Source organism: Xiphias gladius, chromosome 19 (genome assembly GCF_016859285.1).
Source record: "Xiphias gladius isolate SHS-SW01 ecotype Sanya breed wild chromosome 19, ASM1685928v1, whole genome shotgun sequence".
Lineage (NCBI taxonomy): Eukaryota > Metazoa > Chordata > Actinopteri > Istiophoriformes > Xiphiidae > Xiphias > Xiphias gladius.
Window position 1 is genome coordinate 1024147 of NC_053418.1, and position 20050 is coordinate 1044196.

The 20050-nt window shown below is 45.4% G+C and overlaps 1 protein-coding gene and 2 non-coding genes across 3 annotated transcripts; 2 read left to right on the forward strand and 1 right to left on the reverse strand.

Moving 5' to 3' along the window:
- Window positions 1–4787: 4787 nt before the first annotated feature.
- On the reverse strand, window positions 4788–10717 carry LOC120804647 (cilia- and flagella-associated protein 157-like). Its single transcript, XM_040154137.1, has 8 exons — window positions 10560–10717; window positions 9505–9776; window positions 8542–8695; window positions 8181–8421; window positions 7040–7140; window positions 6569–6719; window positions 5874–6031; window positions 4788–5313 (listed from the first exon to the last, which is right to left on the reverse strand). Exons 1-8 carry the CDS (start codon window positions 10640–10642, stop codon window positions 5016–5018), a joined length of 1458 nt encoding a protein of 485 aa, XP_040010071.1. The 5' UTR covers window positions 10643–10717; the 3' UTR covers window positions 4788–5015.
- On the forward strand, window positions 6764–6837 carry trnac-gca. The gene has a single exon. It is a non-coding gene; the product is annotated as a tRNA-Cys (tRNA).
- On the forward strand, window positions 8065–8136 carry trnac-gca. The gene has a single exon. It is a non-coding gene; the product is annotated as a tRNA-Cys (tRNA).
- Window positions 10718–20050: the final 9333 nt, after the last annotated feature.

Below are 20050 nucleotides of genomic sequence, written 5' to 3' on the forward strand. Positions count from 1 at the left end.
GACCAGCCGTGCGAACCGCCGCTTGAATCCCACCCATCTTAGGGGCTCCCTTCCCGCCCAGGTCATCCGTAAAAAGTCTGAGAGCGTGACTACCCGCTACCTGTCAGCTGCTGCGTGGCCCTGCCGCACCCTGAGCGGTACGGCGCATCCCAGCTGGATGTGGACCGCACCTGCACAAACCAAACCAAGCTTTAACCTGCAGCTCACGTGGCTGAAAAGGCACGATAACGCACGGCACCCGTGGTCCCCAAGATGAGCTACGCTATTTGTACGCGGAACGGCTGTGTCGGCTACAGACGTGCAACCTAGCCTAGCTCGCTGCGGTGCTGCCGGCATGTTTTTGGTCCTTCTGAAGGACACGGACAAGCAGCGCATTGTGTTAAATTCAGAGGCCAAATTCTGGCTAGAAGATATCAGCGTTTAAATGGTGACAGACACGTGGCACAAACGAGCCTCGGGTGCGACAGTCGTCGGTTTTATCCTATGCAGTGACAACTGACAACTGATCTCAAACTGGTCCTTGGAAAGACAGAAGGAGAGCACGCGCTCTGTGACACACTTTATCAGTGAGGAAGGCTTTGTGTTGTCTCAGCCGCCGCCTCTCTAACACCGGGTTGTGTAACGAGACAGAAGGTGGGGATGAGACCCAACCAACCAAACGAGGTAACGCAATAACGCGTGACACCGTGCGCGTGCGCGCGGCTGGCAGACGTTCTTCTCGTTCACCAGACCATATAATTTTTATTTGGGTTCAACCTTTTGACCTGACGAAAACAAACTCCCACACGTCACTCAATCACTTGCGCTCACTTCACCAGCTAAATTTTATCTGACAACAGACTGAGGACTGAAGTGTCGTCCAGTGAGGGAAAGTGTGGTGGATGTCAGACTTCGCCCTGACACACGAACTGCGCCTCCAAACCTCGATCTCTTCAGACGCCTGCCCTTCTTCCCACATTTCTATCTGCAGTTACAGGACGGATTGGCAACCTTCAGGTCTTGAAACGGTTTGAAGGGAATGATAACAGCAGGCCAAAAACTCTGTCAGTGAGCACCTGGCTGTTGTTTTAGGACAGAGGTTTGAACCTGTCTTTTAACCTGCCCGGGACAAAGTCTTCTTCTGACTTCATGTCGCTAAACACCAAAATAATCAGCTCTCCTTCTCCCCTTTTCTTCCACAGCGTTCTTGGCAACAATGAACGTATTTACATTTTTTCCTCGCTATTTAAAACACGACCGTAATTTCCTCGATCCTGCTGAAGCCGGACACTTTACCCGCTGGAACAACCTGAGCTAAGATTGTGTTTTTTCTGTCACTGGACAGACAGGACACAGGAGGGGTTCTTGAGTTCATTGACCTCATTCTGAACAATTTCATTCATCTGTCCAGAACACACACACACACAGGTTTTGTTTGTGTGATAGAGGCTTGTTGTTGAAGCAGGAGAGAACATCCACATTGTCTCATGATGCCTCGCCAGTTTCCCAGGATTCCATTCTCAGCGTGAGCACGTAGGCTGTGAGAGTCTGAAACTAAACCAACAGTGTTACTGGACGGTCAGTTGGTCTGATGCAGCCGATCACAGGTCCGGGGGGACGGGGACGGGGACGACTGCTCTCGTTACAACTTCACGCTTCCGTGTCTGTCAAATTTGTATCGTCTGAAATTTCTTTCCGATACATTCAAGTGTTTTACGCTAACATTATAAATTCATGACTGAATAAGCAACAACCAAAGTTAAGAAAACATCTTTAGGTGTTACTCATTACTTGAACTGTTTTCAGGTGATTTGCCAAACTCGTTTCAGATCTGTGATGATCCCAGTTTCCTTCGGCGTATCCGTCGCTCCGCTTTTTGGGGACCATCTCTGCAAATTTGGACGTTATTTCTGACACTTGATATTCCCCACATCTTGCTGGCGTAGCTGTAACTTGTGAGCCTGTTATGTGGTCACATGGTCACGTGGTCACGTGTCGCTGTCCCAGTTTCAGTGCTGGTAACGTTAGATGAACCACCAGTAAGATTAAATGTCCTTGTCTGAGAATAACTAATGATAGTTAATGCTGGTGCATAATGAATAATGTTGGATCTCTTTGTCTTGTTTTATGGGCTATTTGGGATTTTCCTGGTAATTCATATATAATAACAACAATAGTTTAAAAAATGCAGAATTCGAATACGGATTTGGACATCAATTACCACGGCAACGGTAGAAGCTGCCAACTGTCATCAGGGTTTGATTCAAATGTTGCTAAAACCCAGCCCTCGTCTTTCGTTGTTTTTCAGCTGCATGTCTATTTCTATCCTTCTACGGAAAATTGTTCCTGGAACCGTGTGTAAGTTTGGCCCAGTCCAACTGAGTCAAACTCCTTGTGCGTGTACACATACGTGGCCAATAAAGCTCATTCATTGATGCGATTGGCCACTAGAGGGCGCACCAATCCCCAACTCTATTGTCTCTTTATAAACGTTGTCCTGGCTAACGTGTTAGCAAACAGTCGCTTACCCAACAGACAAACATGATCATCCCGTTTCAGGGGTGTTTACGTCCACATGACGGATGCGAGTCCAGTACTCCATCTCGTTTAGCTCTGGTTTGGTCTCAGTCAACTGCTTAAAAAAAACCATCTGGCTCTTTAGCTGCCAGATGTTCTGTCTTCTTCAGCAGCTGGTCTCTAACTGTGTCTGTCAGCGGGTGGTGGACAGCGGCTTTATCAGAGCTATTTTAATGAAAACAGCTGCCTGCTGCCGCTGGAAACAACGAGACTGAACCAGACAGAAAATGTGCTGCGAGACCAAAACTAGGAGCTAAAAGAGGCTAAAAAGCTCGGCAGAGCTGCCGAGACAATTCTCCGTGGGTTCGTTACCATAGTCGTACCACAGTCATTTGAATTACTCTTAATATAGAAGTATTTCCAAGTGGAGCTTTAAGGACATATGGCTGATGTTCAAAACTAGACCTGGATCGGCAACGTCTTCTACCTGTTAAAGGTTCTGGTCCACTGACAAGCTTTTGTTCTCCAAAAGGTAAAGATCTGACCCCAGTTTAAATGAAATGCTCAATATATACAGCGCTTGCAGTAACAGACTGCCAGTGATGGGACGGTGGTCTGCTTTTGGATCCCCCAGTCGGCTTTGGAGGTGAGATCAAGTATCTCAGAGAAAGTTGTTTGAGCAGAAAGTGGATGTGAAGGCAGAATGACTTTCTGCAGGAAAAACAGATGATCCAAAGCTTACTGAAACCAGATGTTGGTACAGCTGGAAGTTATTTGGAGCACTGCAGGAAAAGTGGTAAAATACACAAATGTATCAGAGCCTAATGACTGTGTGTGTGTGTGTGTGTGTGTGTATGTGTGTGTCAGTTGGACATTCCAGGCTGGCTCCAACTTCCTGTTCCACCAAAACTGCCCCCAAACACTGTGGTTACACTCTTGAGGTCTGCTACTGCATCATGTTAAATCAGCGCGCACACACACCGTCCCGTCACTGCACTCAGAGTCACCTGGGAATTTTGGTAGTAAACATGGTGTGTGTTTCACTCTCAGTGTTGATTGTATCATCCCGGATCAGCAACGGAATGACATGTAAACATATGTCATGTAAATCTCTTTGGTTCCTGGACTGTTGGTCAGACAAAACAAATCATTTGGAGACATCAGTTTGGGCGTCCCCTTTTTTTTTTTTTAAAGACGAACCTATTCAGTTAATTGAAAACAATCAGTTGGTAGAATAATCATGATAGTTATAAAAATGACTTTGCAATCTGTAAATGTTCAGAACAGTAATTATCTACAGATGAGCCGGGAGATCAGAAGCAGGATTACAGTGACTAAAACCTTTATTTTGAAGAGCAACATTCATCCTTCAGAATGTTGACTGGATTCGGTTCCCGCCTCTGAATCGATCTGCTGAGGAGCCAGAGCAGACGGGTCGACAGAGCGTGACGTCTCCTTGCTGCAGAGTTTCCCGAGAGACAGACAGAGCAACGGCATCTAAACAAAGAACCAACTATACATAAAAAACAACTACTTTTGTAAAACAGGAAAAAACAACAATCCTGGTATATTTTTATCTCTTTATTGTATTTTTGGCCACTTGGCAGCGGTGGAAACACGCTGAGAATGCAACACCGACATATCGTCCCGTTATAAAGTTGAAAGGGTGAACTTATCCACACATGCAGCATCACAGAGCAACATTAGCGCTCAGCCGGAGTCATTTCACCAGTTTTTGGCCACCAGATTAATATAATTCCATCTCCTCTCGGTTTAGCTGTTCTTGGTCTCCACCAGCTGCTTCACGGTTTTCACCAGCTGGTCTCTACCTGTGTCCGTCATTGGCCGCTGAGCAGGTAGAGTACAGTGGCTTTTTACAGCTGCTGCTCTGAACAGAGAGAGATCAACAGTCAGAGTAAAGTAGCAAAGCAGGAGCTGAGGGAAAGTGCAGAGTCTGCTGATAATTCTCCGTGACTGTATCTCTACGAGGGTCTTCTCTGATACAGTTAGTGCTCATGTCAGCCAGTGTTAATATAAAACTACTGACTGTAGCCGCTATGAGGAAGTGACTGATCCTTGATTATCAATAGGAAACGACATTCGAAAACTGAATCCTAAAATATTTGAAGATATAAAATTCTGAGTTTTAAATGAGGATTTTTTTTTAATATCCTGTATTTTTTTTTTTTTTTTGTAATTCACGTTGTTGTACACCCACTAAATTAAAATATGCCTTTTCTGTATTTCTGGTTTCCACATCTACATTGTTAAAAGTCTGAGCTGAAAAAAGAGCTTTTCAAAAGGCTGGATTTGTCCTGCGTTAGTACATTTCTTTTACCACCATGGTGCAATAATTTACTTTCTGACTACACCTTTAAATTTGGCGAGTGGGTCCTTTTTCAGCTTCGAACAGAGACGTGAATCTGTCTCCGCTCCCCTGAAGGATCAGGACGCCAAAACAATCTGGCGTCCGGGGTTTTTGTTGCTAATGGTTTTGCCATTTATACTGTAAGCAACCTCTATGAGAACAGATCGGTCAAGGGAGAAACGTAGTTCTTGGCCGACTGTAATGCAGAATGATAACACATTTTCACACGGGAAAAAGTGATTTGACTCAACACTGCCCCCCCCCCGATGTTTAGATTCTGCGTCATACCAAACCTGCTGGGAGGAAGCTGGGTTCTGGTGGACTGAGCACCCATCCTGGAGATCCCTGGTTTGTGCTTCCATGTGGGTCGAGGTACGAGGCCGAGGTCGCCCGGCCTGTAGCGGGCCAGCAGGAACAGTGGATCCGTGTCTAGGTTCAGGGTTTCTGCTCTGTGAAGGAGAGACAGGATGATACTTTACTACCTTTTTGACTTTCTGTGAGCTGACTGCTACAGATGTGTACAGATTTTACATTTTACCAGAGATAAGCTCATAAAATATCCCTTTTTTTAAGTCTTCTGTTCTCCCAAATTAATTCTCTGTTCTTTATTTACAGGAAAAGAAATGATGAAGACGTTGATATGTAACAACTCAAATCTGCTTTACTTTTTGGCATATGTGAAGTAATAGCAGAGCATTTAAAGCAGGGACGCAGTATTTAAAACAGTAAAAGTACAGACGTATTTAGAGAGGAGTGCATTGTTGTTGAATTATCAGCACACTGTCTCACTGTAGCGAGCCTGGTAAACGCTGAAGGAAAAACACCCCTCCCCTCCACCCAAATAAAAAACTTCTGGGATCTACATGAATGAAGAGGGAGCCGTAGTTTTGATTCAAAACTGTTCTGAATTTTCCTGAACAGGAAGCCAGCTGCCAGCAGTGTTCGCACCACTGTCACCACAAGTCATTAAAACTAACTGACACGATCCAGTGGAGAGTGGCTCCAGTACCCTGCTGGTGTGGGGCCCGAGGTCTGAGGTTTCTGTCCTCCACCGCTCTTCTCAGTGGGGTTGTTGGGGAGGGAGCCTGTTCCCTGGGGGGCGGTGCTCTCCAGGATCTCCAGCAGCAGGTGCATCTTCCACTGAGTCTCAGACGCCTCCTCTGAGTCCTGCAGAAGACAGAGAACACCAGAGCTTCAATAATCAGAAATAATCTCAGGCCTTAGTGGACGGGTGTTTGTTTATACTTCTTCTCCATGACATTACTGCACTAATTACAGTACATGTTAATGCAATACTATTGATAATACAGTGATGTTTGTGATATAGCAATATATCACTGTGAAAGTAATAATGATATGTGAGTAGTTTTCCATTTAGTTTCTTCTGGAAGTTCAAAACATTACTTGAAATGGAGAACTTGACACCGTTGCAGTGTCTCTGATTTGCTAAAGATCCTTAGTGAAGGCTCTTGATACTTCTTGCACCACTGGATGCTTGTCTGAGCAGCAGCAACCGTCCTGGTCTAAAACCAGCCAAACTGAACCGACAACCAATAAATCATCTCCTCCTTGTGAAACACAGCTGCCGCTGATGTTATGATATTCTAGGGCCAAGGCCGCAGGGTTTCGTTTTCAAGGAATCAGATTCTGCAGCAGGAACTAACGCAGCTGTCCTGATGCTCCTGGTCCAGACCGTGCTTTTACCGTCGGGATGTGTCTGAGAATGGTGGCTGCTTCCTGCATGTGGCCCTCCAGCTGCCACCTCCTGCTCCTCTCATTCTGTAGCTCCGCCCTCAGCCGACCCACCTCGTCTGTCTTTTGACGGCGCTCCTCGGACACCGAGGCCAGGCGCTGTCTGAAAACACACCAGGAAAAAACAGCTGTAAAGCCTCTCCCAGTGAGGGTATAGCTCAGTGGTAGAGCATTTGACTGCAGATCAAGAGGTCCCTGGTTCAAGTCCGGGTGCCCCCTCAGACTCATTAATGTTTCAGCTCGTCAGTAATATGTTTAGATTGTCTAACTCGGTGGAAGAACAGAGGCAGAGAGATAGGCCAATGATTAGTCTTAATAATCGGGTTGGGATACTTTACACCCTGAGGACTATAACGCTCTTGAAATGCCCCTCACATAACATGAGTTTTAGATATGGACAGTACGAAGAGAGGAAGATGTTACCGGAGAGCCTCCTCCTCGGCCAGCGTGCGCTCACGGGTGATGCTCCAGTCCTTCAGCTTCCCCTTCTGCTGCTGCCACTTCTTCGTCAGCTGCTCTGCCTCCTGAAGAAGAGAAGATGATGAATGATTTGGTGATTTTTGTTCCTTAGCAAAGTGATAGTTTTCTCTTTCCAATTATCAGCTGATTCGATGCTGATCATGTTTTTGAACTGCCATCAGAGGACTTTCATTTTTTTAACCATAAATAATATTATGCTGAGGTGGAAAAATGAAACACGACAAAGAAACACTTATGAAGGCTGCAGCCTTTTGTTTTAAGGAACTGCAGGCTTACTTTGCCTGTATTTCAGGCGCTCTCAGGTGCACCTGTGGAACTCATCAACGGAGGATGAAGAAGAATCCTGTGCAAACCTTACTGACCCATGTCCAATGAGTTTAAAGATGCATTTTCCATCTTGTTCTTGGGTGTATTATTCAGTTATCTATTGTTCAATTTCAGAATTACATTCTACAAAAAAATTCTTATATCAAAATCCCATAACGTTAAGGTTTGAGTGGTAACTTTTTTTATACACTCACCATGCACCCAATAAAAAATCCCACCCACTACGCTGTGGTGGAAAAGAAGAGAAAACCAATTCAAGAAGGCCACAACTGCACAAGCTCCTCTGCACAGTTGTGTTAAAAAAATCTGTCGTTTAATTTTGCCTCCCTATCAGCGACTTCTCTCGTCTGCTGGAGATGAAAAAGAATCCTGTGCCACGGCAGTTTAAAGGGCAGCTTTACATTTTTCAAATCTGTCTTAAAACAACACCCACGTGTCCACATGTGCATCGCTAGAGTTTCTGTTCACTGTAATTTCTGCTCCTGTTCATACTGGCCACAAAGAGAATCTAGGGGGCTGTGGTGGAAGAGGTGCTCGAGACTACTGAACTACTGCTGCTCCTCGGGCTTATGCTGAACAGTTACAGGATAGTTAGTTGCACATACTCGCTGACTGCCGGTGTGAAAAGAAAACAAGGACGTGGGGGTATAGCTCAGCGGTAGAGCATTTGACTGCAGATCAAGAGGTCTCCGGTTCAACTCCGGATGCCCCCTGCACCAGAACATTGGTTTACTTCTGTCAATTGATGTCCGATTACCGTCTTTTGGGTCAGGATCGCCTGGGTAACCTTGGTGAGATCCTCCCTCAATTTCTCTACGTTGAAGCAAAGATAAATCTCCTTTCCTTGCAGGGCGTTTTTCTCTTTCCATAGAGCCATGTACTCCTTGAGCAAGTCCTGGACCTCCTCCTCGCCATCCTGAGCCCTCTCCTCCAGAAGAATGTCTGAGGTCCTCGTCTGAATGACGTCGTCCACTGTGTTCCGTCTGTCCTCAATCAACCTGTTGTCGGAGGACAGGGGACGGTAACATTTTAAAGCAGCAGTCAAACCAACATAAAAACGGCGATCCCCCTGCAGACGTTCATGTTAACTGTCAGTTTAACTCTGTCCTAGACTTTACTTCTCCCACTCCAACATTGCGTCCATCATCAGGCTCTGGACGGCAGCTTCATGTTCCTCCTTCTGACTGACCAGCGTCTTCTCCAGAGACTTCATGCCAGACAACTGCTGCGTCAGCTGCAGCAGCTGCTCCTTCTGCTCCTCCAACTTCGCCACTGAGGGGAAGAGAGCCGAGTAAGCAAGGAGAGGATGCTTCCCACAAAATGCTTGGAGCAGTGTTTAAAACCCCCACTCACTACAGCTTTACAACGTCAGGCTCGGGGGACTACGTCCGACGTCCTTTCCAAAACAGACAATCTGACGACCGCGCGCAGTTCACGCACCAATTTTAAACGTACTGAACCATTCACATCAAGAATCTAGTCCGAAACATAGTGGTTCTTTGCCCCGCCCACTGAGATTTAACCAAATCACTGAGAACGAGATTATCGGCTTCACCGATCCTATCGTCTTTTTTTTTTAAGTTTAACTTTCACAATCAGCTTATTGAAAATTGACGTTTCAGGTCCCATGAGATGGACTTTTCCATCTTGACATTTGTGTCTCTGGGTTGTCTTCGTCAAATTTCAAAAACATTTTTATATCAGAATCAAAAACAGTCAAATGTCAAAAATCTCAGACTTGTCCTGTGCTCGGGGAGCTGACTACAAAATCAGTCAATCACAGGTCTGATCATAGATTAGGAAACAATCCATCCAACCACTCCAATCGTTTACCTTCCTTCAGATCTGCCTTTGTCTGTTTGCAAAGTCGCTTACGTGATTTGTCCATCTACAGAAAATTAACAGCAATTTTCGTAACTGCCGAATCATTAAAGTTGTTTATCAAACTAATCAAAAGTAGTCGCAGTCCTTGTTATTTCCAAAGTGCTGTCACTGCAATGCAAATCTCTCAAATTCAGTCTGTTCAAAGAGAGTGGAACAAACGTTTCTACAATGACACATGCATGTCGTGACCGTCTCACCCTGCATCGTGCTCACTGAGTTGAGTTCGTCAGCCCGCTCCTGAAGCTCCTGCATCTCCTGCCCGTGCCGCAGCCTCAGGGCCTCTCTGTCCTGTTCGGCAGCCTGCCGCTCACTCTCCAGCTGCTCAACCAGCTCCTCCGACCTCTTCTCCTTTGCAGCCACGGAGCGTTTCAGGTATTCCGTGATGTCCTCCTTGTCCTGCTCCAGCGCGGCGTACAGAGAGGCGAGGTCCTTGTTCTGCTTCTCCAGCTCGCCACACTTAAGTTGGCATCTGCATGACCAAGAGGGACACCGGATCAATGAGTTTAAGCAAGGTACGAGTGAAGGTAGAGGCTTTGACGCTGAACCACCACATACACTACAGGTTTTTGTAAATGTTTTTAATTAAATGAGTTGATACACAACGTGCATTGATTTGCAAAAGAACTGGAAAAAAACTGAGGTCAATTAAATGCACATTGACATAAAAGTAACGAAAGAGACCAACTTGACCAACTTAATTTTATTTTGATAATCTATTCATTGTTTCAGTCATTGACGCCCAACATTTTCTGGTTCCAGCTTTTTCTGTTCCAGTTAAAACACACAACTTGAACACAGCATTGTATAGACAAAACAATTCATCAAAGAAGATAATCTGCAGATTAATCAATAATGAAAATAGCTGATAGCTAGTTGCAGCCCCAGCGGGAAGAGCTAGGCTGGAAGAGAATGCCACTTGATGTTAGCTCTGGGTTTTATTTATAATAATGCGTTTTTTGCTATATTTATATCATTGTATATTATTGTAAGTTGAGTTTTTTTTTTTATCACAACAGAATATTTTCTTATGAAATATTTCTCAGACACATGATTATGACACACGTGGGCCGCAGCGCCATCTTAGGGGGCACGAGCCGGTGCTAACGCTAACACAGCTAACGTCGCTCTGGCCAGTTAGCTGCATGACAAATTAAAGGGGATTAAAAAAACCAAACAAAAAGGACTACGCATTTCTATCTCCATCTTCACGTACAATTAAAAACCACTCTGTGTGATTCATTCACAGTCTCACCTCTCCAACTGCTCATCCAGATACCGAATTTGTACCAAATACAACGACTTCTCTTTGTCCTCAGAACCGATTTTGTCCGCCATAGTTACGTATTTGTCTTTTTCCTCTATATTTTTTGTCTTTCTGTTGTTTGTCTCCGCTCTTTTTAATCCCTCCAACTGGGGATTTTTTTGTTTTTGTTTTTGTTTTTGTTTTGTTCTTTTTTCAAAAAATCCACTTTCAGAAACCAGACCGTTGCGTTGCTAGGGAATGCTGCCTTCAGGGGCGGCTCGTAAAAGTCTACGCTTTTCAAACATGAACCAAACATATCAAGTTTCAAACTATTGCAGCTGTTACTAGTCTCACTTCAGATGAAGTAGCACTTTAGTTTTAACAACTTTTGTATAATTAAACTTTATCATAATTTTTTAGTCATAGGATTATTTATTTCAAAATGTGTTATTTATTCATTTTTATCGACGCATTAAGGATTCATGTCTCTGTGAAACTGCCTGGTTAAGACAGTTATAATGAAGATAAAGGTGGAAACGCTGCAAAGTAATTTTGTTTAATCTTTACTACTAGAGTCTTTTTGTTTGTTTAGTCTGAGGTACCTCAGTTATATAAATAAATTGAAACTCAACTCGAAAGCAAAAATGCTGGTAAAGGACTTGACCTTAGGGTAGTGGGATCAAACCCAAACACTGCCGTGTGGATGATACAAACACATACGGACAAATATACACACAATGATTCAGCCAGGGGTTAGGGAGTGTAAACTGAGATGAGTCCACAGGCGTTGGACATGTTTCGGATTCCGTGTAAAAAGTGTTTTTCTCCTCGGGTTCTTCCCTCGAAGAAGCAGATTCACCTCCTACAGGGGACCGAGGTTATGAGACGGTCATGTGAAGATCTCAGATGTTTGCATCTCAGTCAGTCGGCAGATTCTTGTCTTGCCTGAGGATTCTTCACTCACAACATTACTGACTTGCCTACATGCACGCAGGCGCACACACACACACACACCCATACAACCACACACACACACACACACACACACACACACACACACATAAACATACACACACACACACACACACACACACACACACACACACACACACACACACACACACACACACACACACACACACACACACACACACACACACACACACACACACCCATACACCCACGCACACACATACACACACACACACACACACACACACCCACACATGCACGCGCACACACACACACACACACACACACACACATAAACATACACACACTCACACACACACACAACGCACGCACGCACGCACATACACACGTTTGCTTTCCACAAAAATATCTGATCCTGCAGAACAACATCCGCCTGTAGAGACTCCAGCATCATTAAACTGGTTTACGGTTCTGCTCAGACTCTCACAGCACCTGGTTCAGGTTCAGGAAAGATCCCGGTCTGGTTTAATACAGAAAAAGTTCACAGAGACTTCAGACACCAACCTGTTTATTTACACTGAACCAAACCTGAACCACAGAGCTGTCATCGTCTACACCACAGACGGGACTTTGGATGCGAACCCGGTCTCTGGTGTGACGGTCCTGCACTTTTGGTGCCGTCCCTCCTCCCAGTGACTCCATTGCGGTTTATAAATGTAGCGCTTTGTTCATTCCAAGAAGACTTTCCCTCGGAACATAGTCTAGCCGGGAATTTTGTAACACATCAGTCGTGTAGTGTTTCCGAGCGGAACAGCTCGGGCAGCTGCTGGTTCCGGTTCTGTGATGAAGGTCAGAGATGTTGGATTGGTTGGATGCTTCCTCCCTCCCTTTAGGTGTGAATTTAAGGTAACACCACAGGTGATCCTGCATCTGGTTTTGTTCTTTTGTTGTTGTTTTGTTCTCGTGTTTGCACTTAGCTGCCCCCCTTTAGATCTAGTTTTGTAATGGAGCTGCGTCCTTTTCCTGTGCTCACGCTCCAAACAACCTGCATATGCACATGAATCAGCTGAAGTTATACAACCGCAGCTCAGAGCTCAGACAGGACACGGACAATAGCAGCCGGGACGGAGGAATCAGGGCTTTGAGACCGCGGCCGTGACCTAAATAGGGTCGACCGCCAGCTGAACGTGAGTTCACCTGCGTGAGGATACCTTCGGGTCGTTTTCATAGCTGAGGTTTCTCCTCTGCACAGTGTTATAACCTGCGTGGTGTCCTGCCCGCTACCTCCACCCCCCACAAATATTCAGCCCGAGGCCGCCGTACTGTACCTCAGTTGTCTCTGTGCTACGCTCTGTTTTTCTTGGCTGTATTCGTGTCCTCTGTATCAACCCAGCAGAGAGATTTAGAGAGTTTAGCCTGAGAGCACGATGCATTTCAAATACAAGTAATGTGCCCTTTGCACGAAAAGTGGGAGGAATATGTTTCCTCAGCAGGAAAAGCTTAGACAGAGGGAGACATGAATAGAACGACAGAGGGTGTGGAGGTCGAGGAGGTGGATGGGAGGAGACGTTCAACCCTCATGACAGGGGTTCAACTCCCGAAAACACATTTTCACTCAACTAAAACTGAAACTGTAGTCCTGAGGTGAATCACAGATCTCTCAATGGCCTGACACATTCGTTCTCATTGTCTGACATTTCGGTGGTGATGACCAGATGAAAATCGTCTCTCCGGCTCCTGCTGTTGTCACATTATTCATCAGTATCGTTGTATGTTTACAGACACTAAGAATCCAGAAAAACAACACTGGAAAAAAGACAACATAATCAACTTTAGTATCATTAAGAAAAAGAAACTGTCACCCAGCCAGCAGGCAGTCGGCCCTATCTAAAATATTGAATACAGTTTTGTTTTGGTTTTTTTTTTTTTTAATTTCAAAAATAATTATCCAGCTCTCTAGTTTGAGTTAAGTTTGAATATGTTATCGCCTTATTAGAACCTACAGCTCAGACCCTACAGAAGCTGCTGTTGAGGACACTGAGCTCAAGTTCTGGGAAACTTTTTCCACGAGAATTTGGAATTTTTCTAGTATTTTTTAGTCACTAAAAAATTCATATTGTTCTACTGTCGGGTTAACGAGAATGAGTAGATTGTCTCTTTACTAGAATTTTAGTCGCGGCAGTACGAAGAACACCTCAAAACAGCACATACAGTAGTTTTTCGTGCTGGGAAATGAAATGTACAGTAAAACTGTAGAACTGAAGAGTTATAATTAATAAAATGTTAGACTTTGGATCATGTAACCTGGACGCCGTCCTCAGAAATCTCTGCGTTTCATGACCTACGTCCTGACCACGTCTGCAGTGGCTTGTGCTCTGCCCGCAGCAGCAGCAACAGGTGACGTGCATGGAAACAGGCCCCTAAGTTCTTCTGGTCACGGTCCCTATGCAAATACATCAGCCGTTTGCTTCCCCGTTGTCATGGCAGTCTGCAGTCGCGCTCGTAAACTCACCAAGTCTTAGTTCTTGCCCAACACAGGAAATAGCTTCAGACATCAGCTCCTTCTGCTTTGTGTTTTCAGATTGTCTTGTACTGTTATTTGGCAGCTCCTGTCACAGAGAGATTGAAACACAATCATTGTACAGAACTGGTCCATTTCTCCCTGTTGTTGGAACAAAGTTGGGGTCTACAGCTGCCAAGAACAACACAACAAATGACGCCAAGAGGCTACGGTTATTCTGCATTTTTCTTATTGTCAACAAATCCAGTGATAAACCCACAGTGTGTTAGTCCGTCTCTCAACACTTTCTGGCCTCCCTCCTCCGTCTGTGGCTCTCAGCTCCGAGCCCATTGGTTCCTGCTGAAGACGTAAATCTTTAAAAACACCTGACAGATCGATAGATTCATTTTAAAAGAGGCTCAGCAATTTTCCTAAAACAGCTGCTCACGGTTTGGTTTTAATCAGAACAAACAGGAGGAAACCGTGCATTTGTCGGGGACTCTGTTCAGCGGCGGATGAATCCACATCTGGTTCTGCAGTGAGTGTTTGTGTCAGCAGGACTGTGTGTGTGTGTGTGTGTGTGTGTCGGACTAAATAAATAACAGTGTGTGTGTTCATTTTAATAAAGGAGCATGTCACCCAGCGCAACAGTGTGACGCACTGATGTGTTTTAATTGTTTCTGGAAACAATGGAGCTCCGAGGCTCAGAGGAATCAGATGGATCAGGTGGTGATACACACAGTTCTGGTTAGAAGGAGTCAGTCGTTGTGGGTTTGGGTGGGATGTGATGAGAAGAACAAATAAATTATCATCCGCTGTTTGTTGTTTAGCCAGCTTTTCTGTGACCCTTCAGACCCTGCTCATTTATAAATTCCACCTCCAGCTGTATTATCGTTCCCGGGCTCCAGATTAGACGCTGTGCTATAAGAACGATTACGTGTTTATCCCTGGTTAACACCAGAGATGAAAAACGAAACTTCTTTTAGAAGCAAATTACTGATTCAAATTGGAGCTTTCGGGCTTTTTTATTTAAATGAACTCTGAACACGGGAAACTGTCTCACAGGAGAACGGGTGACACTAAAACTGAATTACTGGTGAAGTCACACCAGCGCAATTAGTCTGCAGGTCACCAAAGCAGCCGTTTCGACCCAATGAAATTCTACCTAACAACAGCTTGACCATCAAACACTAAAACACTCGTTTACACTCGACTAAAATGCTGCGTGAGACTGACACTTGTTACTCAACCACTACGGTAACTTTAAAAATTCTCAATTCAAACAAACTGTATCAACATAAGCTGCAATGCGGGTACAGTAGCAGGTGCAGTTTATTAAAGATAATAATTATCTCCTGTGAAACCAATATTGAATTGTACACAAATTTCCAATGACGAGACGATCGATCTCGACGTGGCAGCAGCTTTCTGTTTGACCCAGTGGTTATATGGTTGCTTTATTTTTGCACGAGATGTAAATGTTACCAGAACCACCACCAGGGGCTTTGAACCGCAGTGAGAGGCTTTTTCTAAATGAGGAGGCTGTCGAACGTGAACAAGGGTTTAATTTCTCACAACGTATACGTTTATTCAGCTTCACCAGATATTCAGACCCGACTAACAGTAATAACGGCAGGGCCACGGTCATATACTGACACCAGGAGAGCCTCCCGTAGGAGGGACGCCGGCTGAGGTGCGGCAACGCGTTGTCAGAGGCGTAAATGAGACGGAGGGTTTGACAGCAGCTGCTCGTGGCTGGTCAGCGATCCACGCTACAGCGAGCGACGGCGCGCCAACCGAAAGCTAATCTCCACAGACAGCTGTTTAAATCACACAGCTCTCTCAGTGAGTGCACCGACAGGCGCGTTGGTATACGGGTTCTCAGTCTTATCCTGGTTTTGATCATATTTGGGATTTGGTTCTTTATTTCCACACGACATGAGAAACCTGGTCATTCATTTCCCCGCTGACGTGGTTCGAACAGTCTCCCGGTTTCTGATCGTCTGAGTGCACTCAGGTCTCGATGTCCCATCATCTCAGTTACCGAGGTCTGTACCGACGGAGAGAGACCAGTGACCTGGATAAGGCATGACACACTATCCTGGTTTCTATCGGACTACTCAAAACCCTTAGGGGCCTTATCCCGGTTCCTTAAACCAGGATATGATGTTTGCGTGCGCAACACAGAACCGGGCTATTCCAAAAACCCGATGACAACCAGGATACCGGTGCACATTGTTTATGTGGTGTGAGCGTAGTGTCCGTAGTGACCGACCAGGGCTGCCAGCGTCACTAGGAGCCCCCTACGCTAGGCGGGGACCTAAAGTCCATGATAAATATTAACAATGCTGCTTTTTTTCCTGTTCAGTCATGCAACCTACTTGAAAACTACTTATTTCAGTAAGTTTCTGATACCGGTCGGCCTCTGCCCTCTCTGCTCCCGAGGAGCTGACGAGCGAGTGGAGGTTGGAGTCGGCGTCGCCTGAACGGACCAAACGCAGCGCTCGTGTCTCGCTCGTGTCTCGCTCGTGTCCAGCTTTTAATGTGGATTCCCAGTACTTAGCCATCAGGCCACATCTCATACGTACGTTTACCGCCAACTCCTCTGTTGCGTTTTTAAAAGAATTCGGGTCCAGAATTTGAGAGTGGACTAAATCCTTAAGACACAACATTCAGCCCAGTTGACTCTAAATCTCTTGGAAATCTCAATGCATCCAGACCTGATGAAGGTCGATAAATCCGGCAGTGAAAACTCTTCATTTAACGTGGAACCAAAGTCAGGTCCTAAATATCCCACTGACTAAATCTCTAAATCGTGACGCAATTTTTCTTTTTTTTTGCTTTAAAACAATTATGATTTGACAGTTTATTGCAGCTTTCTGCCAAAACTGAGAGATTTCACTTTCATCTCTCAAGGGATGAAATCACAATTTTCTGATTTTATCATTCAACTTGGGATGAACCCGTAAACAAACTTCATTATAAAACCCCATTTTATTGTATAGTTGAGAGAGGAAATTGGTTGTCAAATATTTTATGGATGAAATGATTATGTTCACCTTAATTCTAATTCCTGAATCAGAATAAAGTGGTTTGGCTTCAACTCGGGTTGAGCAAAACTGTAATTTTCCTACAGACCCCTCCTTCGAGAGCAAAGTTAAATAATGTGAGTGAATTCCTTCAGCAGGGTGTTAGCCGGTGTGATCCCAGCCCTGGGAAATGTTTATCTCTATCATTAAGCTGTAATAACTGTGATTTTCAAGCTCTAACGTGCCTCCAGCGCTTGCTTCCTGCCGCCGAGCCTTTTCCTCCCAGCAGGTATGAACCAACACGTCGGTATTCCGTTACCATGCCAGTGCAAGCAACAGACGGCAGCCACTGCAGCATCCCGCAACATCAAGGACGAGGAGAAACGTTTGGGCGACAGGAGAGTGAAACGTTCCCAGAAACTGCAGTGATGTGGGGAAAAAGCTTTCAAACATCTCTATGAACCTAAAACTGTCCCGAAGCTTAGCTGTTATGTGGCCACTCCGTCCTCTAATCGTGTCTTTGTCTCTTGCCCTGACTCTGGTACCTGACGTCAGCCTCAACAAAAGTCATCACTTTCTCTCCATGCTTCAACCGAGATGTCAGTCACATCTGCTCTGACACAACGATTTCCCGGTTACCGCAGCTGAATACAAAGAATTTGGTCAGGTATTTGCCAGGAGCTCTTCCCAAAACCTACTCCCCTTCTCTTGGTGTAACACCTGCGGGGACACGGGATTTGTAGCACGTGCGGACCTGGGTGTTCACGTATTGAAGACCATCATTGATGCTGAAATAAATAGCGTGTTGGCATGCGTGTCCCAGTCAGCTTTCTCCGGTGAGATGATTTCCAAAGTGTTGTAAACCGGAAGCCCGGTTTCTGTAATCAGGGTAAATGTTTGGAGGAGACGCCTTCGCCAAACCTCATTAATTCGGCTGCGAGGTCGTGGTTGCAGTGATGTGACGGGATCAACTTTTCTGCTTCAGAGGTTCCTTCTTTTTTAGAATATGTCTAATCAGAGCGCAAAATATTTCAGTCCAAATGACGGGGCATTAAAAACCATTTCTGAACTGGAGCCAGGTCCAATTTGTCCGTTTCCAACATCGTTATCAGCAGCAGGTTTCTTACGAATGCAGCTTTGTGGACTTGGCGGTCATAATTGCTGAAATCCGACTCAAGAAAAAAGCTGGAAGGCTGGAAAGGCTGTCCGAGACTATCTGGAGGGTCATCTCCTGCAAGCCGGACATTGCAATCACTCCGGAACGTGGAGTACTCCACCAGAGAGAGGGGGCGTAACTTCCATTCAACTCAGTACAAATCGTGCGAAATCACAGATTTCCTAGATTTCTACCTTGCACGCTGACTTTACTGACTCACTGACTTTTGATACTTTTATTTCCACTGTTACACTGGCCCATGTGGAAAGAGAGACTGTCCTCCCAACGGTGGCACAGGTCGTCTTTGCAAGCAGCGCATTACGCCCCATGGTTACGTTTATCGTTGAGTGACATCTAGCGGTCGCGTGAGACGGCATCAGTCATTTCAGCAAACGCCCCAACACCACATGTTTACGTTCCAGTGAGTCTTTTCCTGAACCTGACCAAGTTGTTTTTGTGCCCAAGCCCTCTCTGGGAATCACTGTCGCATCGTAAGAAGTTAAAGCTCTGGCAGAAAAACTTTCACTGCAATGCCACGAGACGTCTCCTGGCAAGGAATCGAGTACATTCACGGTGACGCGAATGACGTTGTTCTACTCTTTACCTCGTGATCCCGGAGACAGAGGATCATTTTTTCGAGGTGTAAAATCCCATTTCATCTTTTCACTCGTGCCTGCAGGCAACACACCAACAAAGACCCTTGTGTTTTTCTTTAACAAAGGGCTATTTTTGTTCTGCTAATGGGGAGAAAATGTGTCACGTCAGTGTGTCTGCTCAGGACAGAGCAACATACCGACGCCAACCTTAAGCTGGACAAAGTTTCACATGCTGAGTGACCTTACTGCTTTGAAAACAGAATGCGCTGACGTGCGACCGCTTTGAGTCGTGACGGCAGATGTGCAAACAACACACTGTGTTAAAACTGAAGCGTATGCGTGTAAACAAACAGATTTAAAGTGCCCTGGTTGTGGTTTCTGGGGTCGGCTAAGTGTGTTAAAGACATTCTCATGTTTTTGTGACGTTCGTATACCCGCTGCATGTTATCAGAGCACGCCGGTGCCGGCGGCGTGGTGCCGTGGACGGCATTGTCCGTCAGCCGCTCCGCCGCTTTGGTCTGAAATATCTCAACAACAGCTGGATGGATTGCCACGAAATTTGGTTCAGACAGTCACGTTCTGACTTTTCATCCAGCGGCATCAACAAATACCTGCAAAACTAATGACGTGTCCCGTCAGCATAATTAGCAACTGGAGCTGACGGGACAAACTTCAACGGTGAAAACGTTATGTCAGACATTACACCTGGTTAACATCGGCCTGTTCGCGCTATATTGTGAGCATGTTAGCGTGCTGATTTTAGCCTTTAGCTTAGGGCAGCGCTAAACCTAAGCACAGCTGAGCCATGTCATATCGAATCAGCTTTGAATTTTAGTGAATCCTAGCGTTACATGTTGTTTGTGTAGTTTTGTGTCTCACGTTTGAAGGATTGATACTAACCTGCATGAACCAAGACAAGAGGAATTCTACTCTCCAGTGATCTTTAAATGTGACATTCACCTCCCATCTCCTCCATGAGTGACTAGTTTTAATGACTGTTTTATGTCTTGCCTACTTTTTTGTTGTTGCTGGCAGTGGGTGTGGACAGACTCAATACAAGAGCCTTGACAACAGTTGTGTGAAACATGAGTTCCCTTTGGCCGGGGCCTGAACCTGTGACACTCCCTCAGTGAATCACAGTCAGACCAGATCGACTCTGAGGGTTTGGACTCTGTGAATTCATGGGTTTTAAACCGAGAGGGGTTCAAAGGGTTGTTGGTTAATGAAGCAGCGAGTCGGACCCGTTTCAACCAGCTCCGTTTGTCGTTCATTTGAGCGCACGTCCA